The sequence below is a fragment of the Haliaeetus albicilla genome, chromosome Z (assembly GCF_947461875.1).
Source record: "Haliaeetus albicilla chromosome Z, bHalAlb1.1, whole genome shotgun sequence".
NCBI lineage: Eukaryota > Metazoa > Chordata > Aves > Accipitriformes > Accipitridae > Haliaeetus > Haliaeetus albicilla.
In genome coordinates this window covers 51,022,489-51,037,301 of record NC_091516.1, presented here as the reverse complement: position 1 = coordinate 51,037,301, position 14,813 = coordinate 51,022,489, and the positions used below count along the sequence as shown (strand labels likewise).

At 36.4% G+C, this 14,813-nt stretch overlaps 1 protein-coding gene across 4 annotated transcripts in view; it reads right to left on the bottom strand.

The window, feature by feature from the left end:
• The window catches only part of APC (APC regulator of WNT signaling pathway), a 103,953-nt gene that overhangs the window by 18,652 nt on the left and 70,488 nt on the right, over positions 1-14,813 (bottom strand). For 3 of the 4 annotated variants that reach the window (XM_069775778.1, XM_069775774.1, XM_069775775.1), the window contains 4 exons: positions 8,553-8,657; positions 4,718-4,840; positions 1,742-2,120; positions 563-658 (listed from right to left, as the gene is read on the bottom strand). In XM_069775778.1, the coding sequence (XP_069631879.1) occupies positions 563-658; positions 1,742-2,120; positions 4,718-4,840; positions 8,553-8,657 (703 nt within the window). The remainder of the gene's footprint in view (positions 1-562; positions 659-1,741; positions 2,121-4,717; positions 4,841-8,552; positions 8,658-14,813) is intronic. The other variant, XM_069775779.1, reaches the window with a different exon arrangement.

Here is a 14,813-nt window from a genome sequence, read left to right as displayed (position 1 = left end):
ACCAATGAACTCACACCAGTTACATAAAAGGCTATTTAGTAAATCTGAAAAACTACTGATTTAATTATTATCACGGAATGTTAGTTTCAGTGAAAAATACATAGAATATTTTAATTGATAATGAAATGTAGCAAATTAAGGAAAATTGCATGCACAGAATTAACTGAGCACGGACTAAAAAAGTTCAAGCTGTCAAGACAGGAACCAACTCAGGACAAAAAAAACCAACAAAACACCAATAAAAAACCTCCCACCCTGGAAAGTAGTCTCCATTGTAAGTCCAACACTTCTAAATTTGCAAATATTTGCATAATAATAATACTCTTCCAAAATTCATAATTAATGCCAGAAAAAAGAGTAACTGACATAGTAATTTATCTACTCAGAAATGGTCTGGTTAATTTAAACTGCATTCATCACTTTAGAGGGCAACTGACACAAATGAACTGATGACCTGTTTAAACTAGTAGTAAAAAAAAGCCATATATTCAGTGAGGTACACAAGTGTCAGCATACCCAGCAAGCTTCTCAAAGGAAGTCAGGGAAATACATTTGGTCTTACCAAGCTCATTCATTGCATGCCTGTGTTCTTCATCAAACGAAAGTTTCATCAAAACACATACTGCAGGACAGATTTGATGGTCCACTGGAGCAGGCACTGATCCAGAAATAGGTAACAATTAGTATTTCCTAGATGATTTTGTCTAGATCCTAAGTTTTCCAAAGTGAATCTGATCTTAAAATAAATCAGTTGCAGTTTTGTTCAGGGTTTGTATCTTCCCAGTAATCCACGAACAGACAATTAGTTAAGAATGTTACTTACAAATGTGTGTACTATAAATACACTTGATGCTGAAAAAGAAATTAGGCAGAGTCCTAAATGTACATATTAAGTAAGAAATATGACTCCCAGTACAAAAGAATTATCTTATTATTTTTAAAAATTAATAATCTTAGTGAAACAAATCAATAAGGTTAAATATTCTGGTGGCATTAAATAATATAATATGCCACCTAACGTGAAGCTGCTTCTTTGGATGTTAAGTCCTTACAAATGGTTAATTAAACCCTTTGTTACATAACTGAGATGTTTTTAAGCTCATACTTTTGTGAGCTAGATTCTGGCTAATGCACAAATGGTAGTGGTACATCTTGTTCAGACCCCCACTCCTGCTAAATGGTTCTTGTGTTAAACTCCAACACCCATGATGCAGCCCACTGATTTCAGTAATACGTCTGTCACAGACACCTGCAGCCCATATTTAAAAAATGCCCTCAATTCAGGAAAGCAGCTAAGCAATCCAGAAGGTTAAATCTTTCTTCTAACTGTCCCCTGAGAAATTTGTGCTCTCTGTTCCTCTCCTAAATGAAATGTACTATCTCCTGAATACATCTCCATGCAAAGCAGTTTGGGATTATTTATGTAGGTATGTTTCACTATCCACTAAAATGTAAAACAGAATGAGTACATATTCAATATTAATTTACAGATTATAAATACAGAACACTAGAACTATTATCTGGAAAGCACAGCAAGGTTTATGATTTAAACAACAAGTTTATAAATAGGGTATCATATTTGTAATAGATACTATTTCCTAACACTACCTCAGCTTAACAAAACAACACACACACACACTCACATACATTCAACAAGAAGTCAGATTAACGTTGTACTTTCTGTAAATTCACTGTTTTCAATATATCCTTGCAACATTTTTATACAGCTTGCAGAACCTACTTCGGTTTTTGTCTTGGTCCATGCCTTGTTCATGTGCTTCCTGCCATTCCCAACATGTTTCACAGTAAGCACGGATCTGCTCCAAAAGATGGAGCACGCGGATTTCCCGTCTGCCTCGCTTATCATCAGGCTGGGAGTGAATGATGTTATGCAGTGCTGCGCTGGCTCTGGCACGGGCCTCTTTACTACCACGAGAGTTTCCTAACAAGACAGAGTCTTTATCGTTGCCATGTAAAAGCTGGATGAGGAGAGGAAGACATCCAGACTGACGCATGGCTATGCAGCTGTCTTGGGAGCTAGACATTGCTAGCAATGTTCTTGACATGTCATCTTTATCATGAGTACCGAGCATTGATAACAACGAATACACCATTTCCACCTGCAGGTCAAATGATTTTAAAAATACAGTTACATTTAAAAGATACACATTAAATTAAACTAAAATTAAATTTGAATGGTACACCAACAAGAAAACCTTATTTAATGGTGCAAAAATCTGTGCTAATTAGAATTCAGAATTCATAATTTAATAAATTTCACGTAGTAGTTAAGTGGCTAGAAGAAGTGGGTGGCAGCTGGATGTAACTGTATTAATTTACAAGACCAATGACAAAGACTTCTAAACTTCCATTGTACAAAAAGATTAAATAAACATACTAATGAAAGTGTTTCAGTTTGAGAAATCTAAAATATATTTAAAATTAATTCTGTCTCAAAAAAATATGTTCTGTATGAATCACACTTACATGTAAAGATGCTCTTCAGTGAAAAACTATGTTATGTGGTACTAAATGCCATTATTTTAGACAAAGGATAAGAATGATTACATGCGTTTTTAGCTTACATCATGCTAAAAAAATCTGATATCCCTGTATTTTAAAGTTTTCCTTTAAACCTACTTCAAATTAACTAACCATTTTTTGTTATGATGACTGACTTGCATATGGACCAGATTATTTACAGCAAATGCTAAATGGAAGAGTTAAATTAACACCTTTTCAAATTTACAGGGATAAAACCAGTAAAGCAAACAAATGCTCACTTAATATACATAAAATCCTGAGCATTTGTCAAATCAAATCAAGCCATGAAAACCCAGCATTACACATTTACTTTGGAGTAACCAAATTTCTTATTAAAAAATAGCAATTTTTGAGGGATTCCCTTGGCTGTCATGTAATACAGTGGTCAACAGTGGTTTGTCTTTCCCATTCTGTTTTCTTCAATAGCTTTAGATCAAGAAATGCATTTGGTTCTTCTAACGAACTTTTAGTAGAGTAACAGGATGTAGAGGATGGTGTTAGATACTACCTAGAAACTCCAAACTCCTAAAGCCAAGATAAACAGGAACATTCAAAATCAAAGCACAACATAAAGAAACTATCAAAGGGAATTGTGAAGCAGCAGACTGTGTGATTCTTTAGAATATACCAATTAAGAAAGAAATGAGACTTTGGACTCTTAGACAAAGTTTTCTACTAATAACTAGATACTTGCACTGGTTACCAGACCAATGAATTATTTAATTGGTTTCTTCAGAGACAATTCAAATGTGCCTGAAGATGAGTACAAATACCAAGTTATAAAAAAATTGGATAGCAGGGGGTAGATCAAGCAGCAAGTCTGTTAACATGTACTTCTCTAAATAATACAGGATTGCTGAAGCTGTAGAAAACAGAATCTGTGAAACCGTATGATCACATGCAAAATCCATTGAAATAATCTTGGAGCCAATTTTATGACAGCCTAGCATCCCAGTTTGGAGATGCTGTTTTCTTGGTCTGGGAAAAATCAAATGTAGTATTAAAACAAACCACTTGGATTCCTAAGGGAGAGTGAATTTAATCTGCTTTATGCATGCCTCTTGACAGATATTTCAAGTGGCAGCTTTAATCCAGTGTTATTTGGATTTGGAAGGTAAAGTTTTTGTCAGAGAATAAAGCTGAAGAAGCCACCACAATCCGGCCTCCAGCTTGTGGCAAATAATAGTACAGGAAAAACTAAAAAAATATTTGTCTGTCTCTCCCTCTGTATATACACACTGCCCACTGACACATCTCTTTCTGCATCTGTAAATGCATTCCTCTATTTAGACCCTCTACCACTTTCCCTTCTTCTCAGGCATTAATGTTAAGCTTTTCCTACCCCACAGCACACTCAGTTCAAACTATTTCTTTGCCTGTATCCTTCCACACTCAGTCCCTTTCCCTGCCTTCAGGCCTCTCCCACTGTTTGCAGCTTTTGAGAATTCTACAATTTGCAAGGAAAACTCATAGATAGACTAGCTGATGTCACCTCCATTTGGTATATGCATACCATGCAGGACCAAAATGACAACATTGTAACACTGTTTTAAGGCCCAAAGTAATTAATACTATGTCAAGCTAATAAGCTCTGATTCCCAGAAGACTGTGCTCAGCCAGCACACCACCGATAATATCTATACTGCTGCTGATTCCAGAGGCAGTATAAACTCCAGTGGTTCATGAACTCAGTTTTGTGTTACAGATTTGCCCCTTTTTCCCCCATCTCTTTTCATACTGCACATATAGTTTGAGCACAGTCTTTTGTGAACAGACATGTATCACTGTGAAGGGCTTACATAACTTTTTTTTTTGTTGTTGTTGTTGTTCATTCGATTTCTTAGCAGCTGCATCTGCTTTATGGATTTGGACTCTGGAAAAGTATTCGAAGAACTGCTCTTAAAAGGATTAGTTTTCATCATGGATTATAAATCAACATCACAAGCTTTTTAGACATTCTAGTAATTTCATTTTTTCCTTGCAGTAGCAACTCTTAACTGATCATCAGTAAGTAAAAAAAAAGGATTTCTGTGCATATAGTTTAAAAGTTGAAAAAATATTGTAAAATTTTAACTCGATAAAATCACTGTGTGGATAGATCTTTCAGCTAATATCAGTACTATTGGCAGAAACAATGAGGTTATTGTATTAGTAAAAATGTAGCATTAGCGACCTGTGGTTTGTAATCTTCGGTTACCTTGGTACCCAGATGACTTGTCAGTCTGCGAGGAACAGAATAGTTATTACTAGAGCTCATGACACTGGCTGTCTCGTGGTCCATTCGAGCAGCAGAACCCTACAAATTTAAACAACAATTCAGTATAAAAAAAAATCTGAGTGAAAAAATAACTATTGCCCAATTCAGTTTCAGCACTGGATCATGAAATCATATTGATGGTAATGAACTGTCAACTTACTTTTGTTAAGTTAGGTCCTCTCTGCCCTGACACAACTTAGGGGTCACAGTTCAACTGGGTTTTATTAACCACTTTTCCTGAAAGTAAGTCTCAATAGAGTTGTATTTTCAATGGAATTCTTTTATAATTACTATTTTCACCGAGAAGTGGACTTTGCAACAAACCGAATTACAGTTTTTACAGGGAGAGAAAAAAACAGCCTCAACTTTTATGTCAGATTATGTAGTACAGAGGAGTGAGTCTGTACTTCTTCAGAACACAAGCAGGTATGCAAGAACTGACAAGTAAAAAGAAATTCATCTGGACAAGGAGTAACCCTACTTGAATTTGTCCATATCAAAAGCAAATTATGAGTGGATGAATCCATTTCATTTTTTAATGAAAAGGTATAAAATAATGTTGACACTATTTGCTGTAATTTTCCTAGAAATTACTGTAAATAGCTACGTGTAGTAGCAAGACACAGTTATTAGCATCTTTGTCCTCTTTTAATCCATTTTGTGTATTTATGTTTTTCCTTTTTTTATCACCTTTTATCCACTCACACTATTTGCCTTTTTTTTTTCTTTGTTGTTGTTTTCTTTTCTTCTGCTTCCTATCTATGAAGTTCCCCTTACTATGTCCCTCCCTTCCCGTTCACTTTGGGGAACTTAAAAATACATTTGACTAGCGAACACTTTCAGTATCAGAACAGTTTTACTGAGGTAATCACCAGTCTTTTGTTGATCCTCTACAAAAGCTAAAATCTGTTCATGAAATCATTAGCTTAGCTTGAAAATGTTGTTTTGCAAATTATCTGGATCAATGAGAATGAATTTTTTTCAATAAAAATATGTAACACACTGAAGAAAACCGTATGAAAGACACTTTGAAATAATTTCTATGTTTTTCCTAGGTGCATCATAAAGAAAGAATATTCCTCTCCGAGTATTTGCTGTTCATACAGTTCAACATCTTAAATTTGAAGTTGAAAGTGACTATAAGTAAAAGGTAGGAATAACTTTATGTAGTGTTTGACTAGACAGAAAAAAATCCTAGCTATACTGGAATATTTAAACACACAATATTATACTCATTTCACTCTCCCATTTGAATCCAGAACATTTCATGCATGTTCCAGAATAAGTAATATGCTGAAAGAGTATAACTAGAATTATTTAAATTCACACAATTTATTCAAATATATATTTCCTATGTAAACAAACCCTTATTTTCTCTATTGACTATAGGAAAAATTCAAAATCTTAAAGCTTAAAATGAAAATTCTATTGGATTTTCTCAATTATTCACTTAAAATAATCTGCAGTGCTAGGAATATAGGAATGAATTCCCAGATTTTTACACCAAGCAATGCCTTCATACCATCTTGACCTCAAACTACATTCAGAGGACTACAGGTTCAACATGAGGTACTTGCCGGAATTCTCCATCATTAGGTTCAGTATGATCATTTAATCCAAGAAGGTAAAAAGTACTTAAGTTTGGAGCACTACCTGTTAAAATTCACCATGGTGTAGACAGAAATAGTGTAATCTTCCTATCATTTCCCCAAAACTGTATCAACTTTGATTCAGCTAACTGTTCCGTTCAGAGACATCACGTGGCCTTGCTACTTTGAGGATGCCAGGATGCCCAAATGAAGTGTAACTACATTTCTTACTGGCTCCTAAAGGCTGATGTGAAAAAACTAGTGTAGTGTAGCCATTCATCTGAGAAAATGAGAAATGGCAAGGATATGTTAAGTGGACCCTTCTTGTGTAGAACCTTCTCTTTCAAAATCTTCTCCTGTCTGTCTACTTCATCTTGTTTTCTCTTTCCATATTTTACCATCCTTCACTCATTGTTTTACTATGCTTGCTATTTACTCTGTCAATTAGGTAATTTTCCCTATTTTGTGGCACATTTTCTTAACAAAATAGACAATCTCATTGAATTCCTTTATAAAACTTGCAAAACAAAGGTATGAAAAAATTTTACTTCAGCAGCAGGATAGTGAGTGTAATGGAAAAGAGAAGACAGCTGAAAGATGCTGCAGAAACGGACATAACTGAATTCCTGAAAAATTCTAGATTCAATTGGCAGTGTTTCAATTAACATTGATTATGTGACAACAAAACCAATTAGAACTAAATGATTTGGTTAAAATATTTTTGCACTCCACTGAATAGTGATGCTCCAAGTATATTGAGCTGGTTTATCAGAAATAAATGTTATGCCCAATCCATTAAACCTCCTCTGTCTGGACTTGCACTGAAAGTAAATAATCTCCAGATGTCTGTTTTAACACAGATTCAGTGCCCCAACTCTATCCACCTCCAGGAGGAAGGAATATGCATGTTTTATACATTTTTATGAGGCAAAGTTCAAAACTGCACAAATCGTCAACATAAGATGTCAAATGAACTATTGAGTGAATCTCCCACTTGCATAGGTCTGCCAAGACATGACAATTCTTCCTTCCTTCCCTGTAAAATTTTGTCCAGAAAATCTCCTGATTCACAGACTGAAGACGGAGATACAGCCACAATACATCAATTATTTAAGTACATTAGGCTTTCAGCCCCAAAGCAGCACTGAACTATTTTCTTCCCAGACGATAAAGCTGTCATAAGAATTAGAGTCAGAGCCTCAAGCAATTGCTTGGATATGGCTGACGGAACTTAATTCCAAATGGTAATCAAACATACTTTGAAAGCAAAACTATGGGCTGTGCTTAATATTTAATCAAGTGAAATATTCTAGCCAAACCACAATTCTTTCTGATAAATCTTCTTGTACAAGACACTTTCAGAAGTATTTAAATAACTCTACTTCCCTGGAGTAGCAAAAATATTTTGTGTATGAATCCAACTATTAAATTTGTAGTGTGAACTTTTAAGAACTCAAATGACTAGTGGGTATGTCCCAGCTACGGTTGGAAATCATGAAGGGAATGATCATTAGCACATGGTAAATAAATCAAAGCATTTTTAGCCAAAGAAGGAAGTCATAAATTTTGATAAATATTTGTTTTGAAAGACAAATAAAGAATTTAATGTACCCCTCAAAATATTCCACTAATGTATTTCACTAATAAAAGGAACAGCAATGAAAGATTATTTAGAAGAATTTAAATAACCCTTCAGTCCACCTCCAGGAGATTAACTCATTGAGACTACTGTTTCAAAAACAGTATTAAAGAAACATTAATGACAAACCATTTGGTTCTCCTCTTTTTTAAAAACGACTACAGTGAAAATTTGAAAAATTTTCCATAATTAAATCATACTTCTAATATTACAGTTCACCTACAATAAAATACATTTTCTGTAGTCATTCTTGTTATCTCCTTCATAGCATTAGGCTCATTAATCATTTAAACGAAAGAAAAATGCTCCCTGCATTATTGAATATTTATACTTCATCTTATTAGAACATTTCTTTCCAATAAATACAAGAAATTTCTCATGCATGTATAGATGTAAAGAAGAAAAACATATATCTTTTTAAAATGAGCAGGCATACAAACATCGTAAGGCATATACCAATATATAAGCATTGTACATTTTGACTATTTATTTATACTATCAACAAACAAAATAATCAATTTACCTGCCCGGTACTGCTAGTTGCCACGCCGATTTCTGCTGCTCCTTGACCTTCATTCTGCCTCTCTGTATCATGGGAACCTGCATCATGCTTGCTTTGAGGTGCTCTCTGTTAATATAAGAGTTTATGAAATTACATACAGAAGTGAAGTACACTTTACCATTCAAAGCTTTCTAGACTGTGAATGCATCAATGCTGCATCCTCACAAAGTCAGTGAACAGTACTTTGTATTTCATAACCTTAGCCTCAAAAATTAACAGCTGAGACCGAGTGTCTTTGAAAAACTGCAAGATGAAAGTGAGGCATGTCCTCTGAGGATTATAGCCCTGCAAGACAAAGGATTTGCTGTGACACACAGGAACACCATTTTCCACCAGCTGTGCTCACATCACTATCAGAAATGTAACAGAATTGGAGCAAACAACTCTCTTCTCTGCACTGTCACGTGATCTGTACATTTACTGGAGACTACGGCTAGCATAGTTTAATTAAGCTTCGCATTCAAAGATGAGTAATTTCTGTGTCAACAGAAGGATACCTGTACTGTAAGAATCCTTCAAAATTTTAAGGACAAACAGTGCAGGAATAACCACTTTGATGCAAATAAAATTTATACAACCTGATGCTGATCCATTTAATATTTTATCAAAATAATTTCAACTGATCTGGCAAGCTGGTACAGACACGTTTCAGTTCCTTCAAGAGACCCAATTTTCTATACATCTACATGAAAATTGAACTGGTGTCCCTGCCACTGACAGGGATCATGAGATCAACGCGAAAATCAGGCCTTTGAATACAGTTTCTTGATAAAGTAAATAAAATAACTGAGCAGTTGTGAAGTATCCAACATTATCTATTGTTGTCACACTACATTATCTATCCAACATTTAAAATGTTTCAGGTTTTCAGAAAGACATAAATAATCCTGTCGATGGAACTGGCTTGAAATCTGGAGTTGAAAATGTATACCCTTACCTCTGAAGCACGATTATTCTCAAAGTATTAGTTTTGATGCCAAACCTCATTTTTCAGACTCAGAGGCTACTACCTTAACAGACAACACTCTTCTATCCCTCTCAGTTAATTTAACTACACTTGGTATATTAAGTTCAGCTTCTATGCGGCTCTGCAATGTTCTTGAGCAGTACAGCCCATGATAGCAGTCTGCCTCATCTTGCTTTATGTAAATTTCTCTTTAACTTTTAGCAGAAACATACTTCTCTTCAATGTACATTCATTGAAACTTCTTTAGTTACCTGGTGATCAAAATCATACAGTATCACTAGCATAATAACTATTTTGTTCACATAAAGACATTAGATTCTCAAACGTGGAAAGTATTTAACGCTGAACAGAATTTCAGAAACCAGTAACTAACTAAATACGTGTGAAGTGATAATTCAGGGATAAACATAAAAAATTAAATCTATACAGTTTAACTAAAAGAATAAGGTATGTCAAAGAACACAGCAGTACTAGACAAAGTAATAACATGAGAAAATTGAAAACAATGATAGGTAACATTTTTCTTAACATTGTATGTTCAGTTATGGAAAATGAGTAACCCACAAAGCAAAACTCACAAAATGAGACACAATGTTACTATTCTTTTAAATCTTATCTCTAATTCTAAAATTCACCATCTCTATTGTTGTGTATGAAATAATACTGTTGTCCATGCTCATACAACAACTAAAGAAATTTGGTTCCCTATGTAAGAGTGAGGACCCAGTGAAGATCAGGCCTTGCCGTACTATGTGCTGAATACAGTATAATGTATTATATGCTGAACCCCTGTCTCACAGTACTTTCAGTCTTGAATAAAGGATAAATGATGAGTTTCACAAAATCTAGATCTAAGTGTCCGGTATAACTCAGGACAGAACTTTCCAGTCATTAGGTGACAGTAGTTTTCAATCCCATGAAGGAAATAGCACTCAATGTGCCTACAGGCAAAAAGCTGAACTGTTCATTAGCCAGGCTCTGACCCACCGGGTCACCTGAGGGGGAATACTACTACTCTTCCAAGAACACTCCTGGGTTTGGGGCGATTTTTTTTGCAGTGGTAATGATAACATATCTGTTAAATAGTTCTGATGCATCCAGAGCACAAGCACAGAGATATTTCATTCCCTGACAAGAGTTTCCACTCTCCTCAGCACTCTGTCCTTCTCCCATTCACACAGATTTTGTTTGCTACATGCTACTTATGAATGAGGTGGCTTCCCGCTCCCACTCAAGCACTCTCAAATATATGCCGCTACAAAAAGTAGTCAACATAACACCCAAATTAATTTACAATTATAAGGCAATTTTTAACAGTTACTAGCGGGGCTTATATAACTTTAAATGCAGTATGCACTCACAACATGCACACACATTATTGTCAGATGAGTCATTGGCTGGGCTTGAATGTCAAATCTGCAAGTTCACAGTTTTTACCAGTTCAGCTACAGAAATAATCTGTAGTATGAAGCTGTTCCGTTCATGCAGACTGGCCCAAAGGAGTTAACAGTAACACAGGCAACAGATAGCAGGTATTTACTGAAAACTGATTCTTTACATAAACATAAATAGATATGTTATTATAGATGTGTTAATATATATTTAAGTACCAACATATATTTATTATATATTGATATTATATAAAAATAATATGTATCCACACAAAAGGATGATTAAAATATATTTTTATGGATATAGTATTACTGTAAATAAATCAATATTCATCTGCCAGACTGTGGATTGGTGGTTATAAAGACAGTATAACCACTGCAAGTATGTCCCCTCTTTGCACTACCTTTTAACACGGAACATAGGACCTGTAGATGAAAATATATAAACTACAAACAACATCAGCAAAGAACCAGAGCATGTAAACAGCCGCAGACACTGTAACCTGTACATGAGGTACAGCAGCTAGAGAATGGCACACAGGTCCCCTGGGTTAAACAGCACCACCTATTTTGAAGCATAATTTTTGAAGAGGAATAAACTGGGTTTATAGCCCTTTGCAATTTCTGAATTCTGGCATCAGACTACAAAAGTCACTTTAACACAGTATGTTTGTTTGCTCTTGCAGCAAAATGGTGGAAGACCACAGGTGCCTATTACAGGAAGATAGAGTTGCTCCCTCCATCTTGTTTGCCACTATTTTCTAAGTGCTTCTGAAGTCAACAATAGCTATCACTTATCAATTATTAATTTCCCTGTATTTACTAGTAGAAAAATGATAAATCTCTAGCTATTTTATGACATTCGCAAGCATAGCAGGCCTTGATAATTTTTGCTAAGTCAACCAATTACAAATCATTTTACCTAATACTTTGTCAACATGAGCTGCCAAAGCAGCCCCTTGTGTATTTATTAGGACAGAAGATATTTCCATGCCTAAACCACTGGTTTTTCCCCAATACTCAACCACTCTATTATTTTCTGTGTATTGAAAAACTACAGATATACTATTGTTGTCTAGATACCAGAAAATGTTTATTTTGCCATTACTTCATATTAAACACAATACACATACAGCTTTAAGTAAAAAGGTATGACAAAGAACAATGCAACAAACAAAAATAAGAAACCATAAGATTGAAACAATTTTGCTACAGTTGAGCCAAAGAAAAAAGAAAGTCTACTGAATCAAATACTTGAGAGACCCCTGTCCATCACAGTCCAAACAGTTTAAAGTTTGCTGAGTTCTGTATGGAATAAATCCTTTACATTTTATCTACAGCAACATTGCCCAATGGAAATATTTCATATGTTTCAAATGACAGATATTATGAAAGAAAGGCCTGTACCACTATAACAAAATGAATACTCCATATTAAACACTTGCCAAGAATTTGCTTTTTTCTTTTAAATAATTTCAGATTTGTACCTGACAGCCAAAAATTCTCTTTGGAGTGGTCTAACTCTACAGTGGATTTCAAACCTTGTTCTGAAAATCTTGCAAAATATCTAACGAAGTCTCACAAAATTTGAAGGTATCATCACTTGCAGGTAAATTACTTCAACTTTTTCTAGTAGCATTTACAAGACTTAGTAATCTGCCAAACTGTAAAAATGTGAGCCAGAATTTTCTCTGCTCATTGATTTCCAAAAGCTGTTTTTATGGTGCAGTATTGTATTTGGTCTTGGTCTACAAGATATATTGCACTTGAGCTCCACAGTGACTGGCATCACCACAGGGGCCCACTGTGTAAGTAGACAAGCTATGGTATTTACTATTGTTATAAACCTTTATAAACATAAGGAACACGTTCAATGTGGGTATCGCTATATCAGGCACAGTATAAAAAGACAATAAATGTCTCGTGTTTTAATTTTTCAGCTATATGGACTCTGCAGTTTGACTGCTACTACGTTCCTCTTTACCACCAGGCAATTTAAGAATTAGATCCAGTTGCTTTCCATAAAAGATGGTCATCCTTTGGAAATTATTAAAATACACTATAAAGTGCTACTAAGTGTGTAGTGACTGCCACCTTTGTCACTAGCACCCTGGTAACTCTGTCCTAAAACTTGTAACTATACAACTAGTCAACCAGACACTGTAAGGATAAGGCACACCAGAACAAAATTTCAATAAATTAGAATTTCCATGTATTCAGCACCCAAATAACGTAGTGAAAGGAGTGAAGAATTAAGAGAAAAACTTCCTTAATTCTGTAGTTGCATCTCAATGCCGTTTGAGTCCTTCAGCTTAAGGAAGTCCAAAATACAGTGCTTTTTTTTTTTTTCACCAGAGAGAAACACTCTGGGGACAGGATCTGACTAAATGGGACAAAAGTATCTGCTGAGAGGCTGGCCAGCCAGGTAGGGAGACCTTTAAGCTAGAAACAACAGGGGACAGAGCAGTTCCTCAACAAAACGAGTAAGGAAGCTGGGGGTAGGGCAGGCAAGGCAAGGGCCCTGGCTGATGGGAACCTAAGGGCAATCCATACAACTGAGATGAAGTGGAATCCCCTTGAGCATAGGCATGTAAGGAAGGAGGTGCAGCAGTACAGCCTTGTGGGGAAAGCTGGGTAACTGGCACAGCTGGGTGCCTCTCTGGCATGCCTCTACACTAATGTGCACTGCATGGGGAACAAACAGCAGGAGTTAAAGCGTGTACAGTCATGGGGCTACAACCTCACTGGGAACATGGAGACATGGCGGGACAGCTCCTATGACTGGAAGGCTGCAATTGAGGAATACAGACTTTTTAGGAAGGACAGGCTGGGAAGGCTCACGGGAGATCTTACGGCTCTCTACAACTACCTGAAAGGAGGTTGTAGCGACGTGGGTGTCAGTCTCTCTTCCCAAGTAACAAGTGATAGGACAAGAGGAAACGGCCTCAACTTGCACCAGGGGAGATTTAGATTGGATATTAGGAAAAATCTCTTCACCTAAAGGGCTATCAAGCACTGGAACAGGCTGCCCAGGGAAGTGGTTGAGTTATCATCCCTGGCAGTATTAAAAGACGCGTAGATGTGGCACTTTAGGGACACAGTTTAGTGAGACTTGGCAGTGTCAAGATTTAAGTCGGACTCAATGATCTTAAAGATCTTTTCCAACCTAAATGATTCCATGATTCTAAGATTACAAGGAGGAGTTGTCCTTTATGCGAGAAAGCAGTTAGAGTGCATAGAGCTCTGCCTAGGGATGGGTCAGGAGTCAGTCAAGAGCTTGGGTCAGGAGTCAGTCAAGAGCTTAGGGATGAAGATTAGCAGGCAGACCAAAATGGGTGCTGTTGTAGTGGCTATCTGCTAAAGACTTCCTGATTAGGAAAAAGAAACAGATGAGACCTTTTCCAAGAAACTGGAGGAAGCCCCACATGTACAGGCCCTGGGCCTCATGGTGAACTTCACCCACACTGGTATCTGCTGGAGGGGCAACAGCAGGACGAAACATTCTAATTTCTTGACTGCTCTGATGACAACTTCCTGACACAGGTGACTGAAGAGTCAACAAGGAGAGGTACTGTGCTGGATCTGATACTTACAAAAAAGGAAGAACTGGTCAAGGATGTGAAAGTTAGAAGCAGCCTTGGCTGCAGTGACCATGAGATGGTAGGGTTCAGGATCCTAAGATGAGGGAGAAGGGCAAAAACCAGGACCACAGACCTGCTCTGCAGGAGAGCAGATTGCAGCCTCTTCAGGTCTCTGCTTGGAAGAATCCCATGAGATACAGCCCTGCAGAGAAGACTGGTCCAGGACTGCTGGCTGATATTCAAGGATCTTGAGCTCCTCCAAGCTCAAGAAAGGTCCATCCCA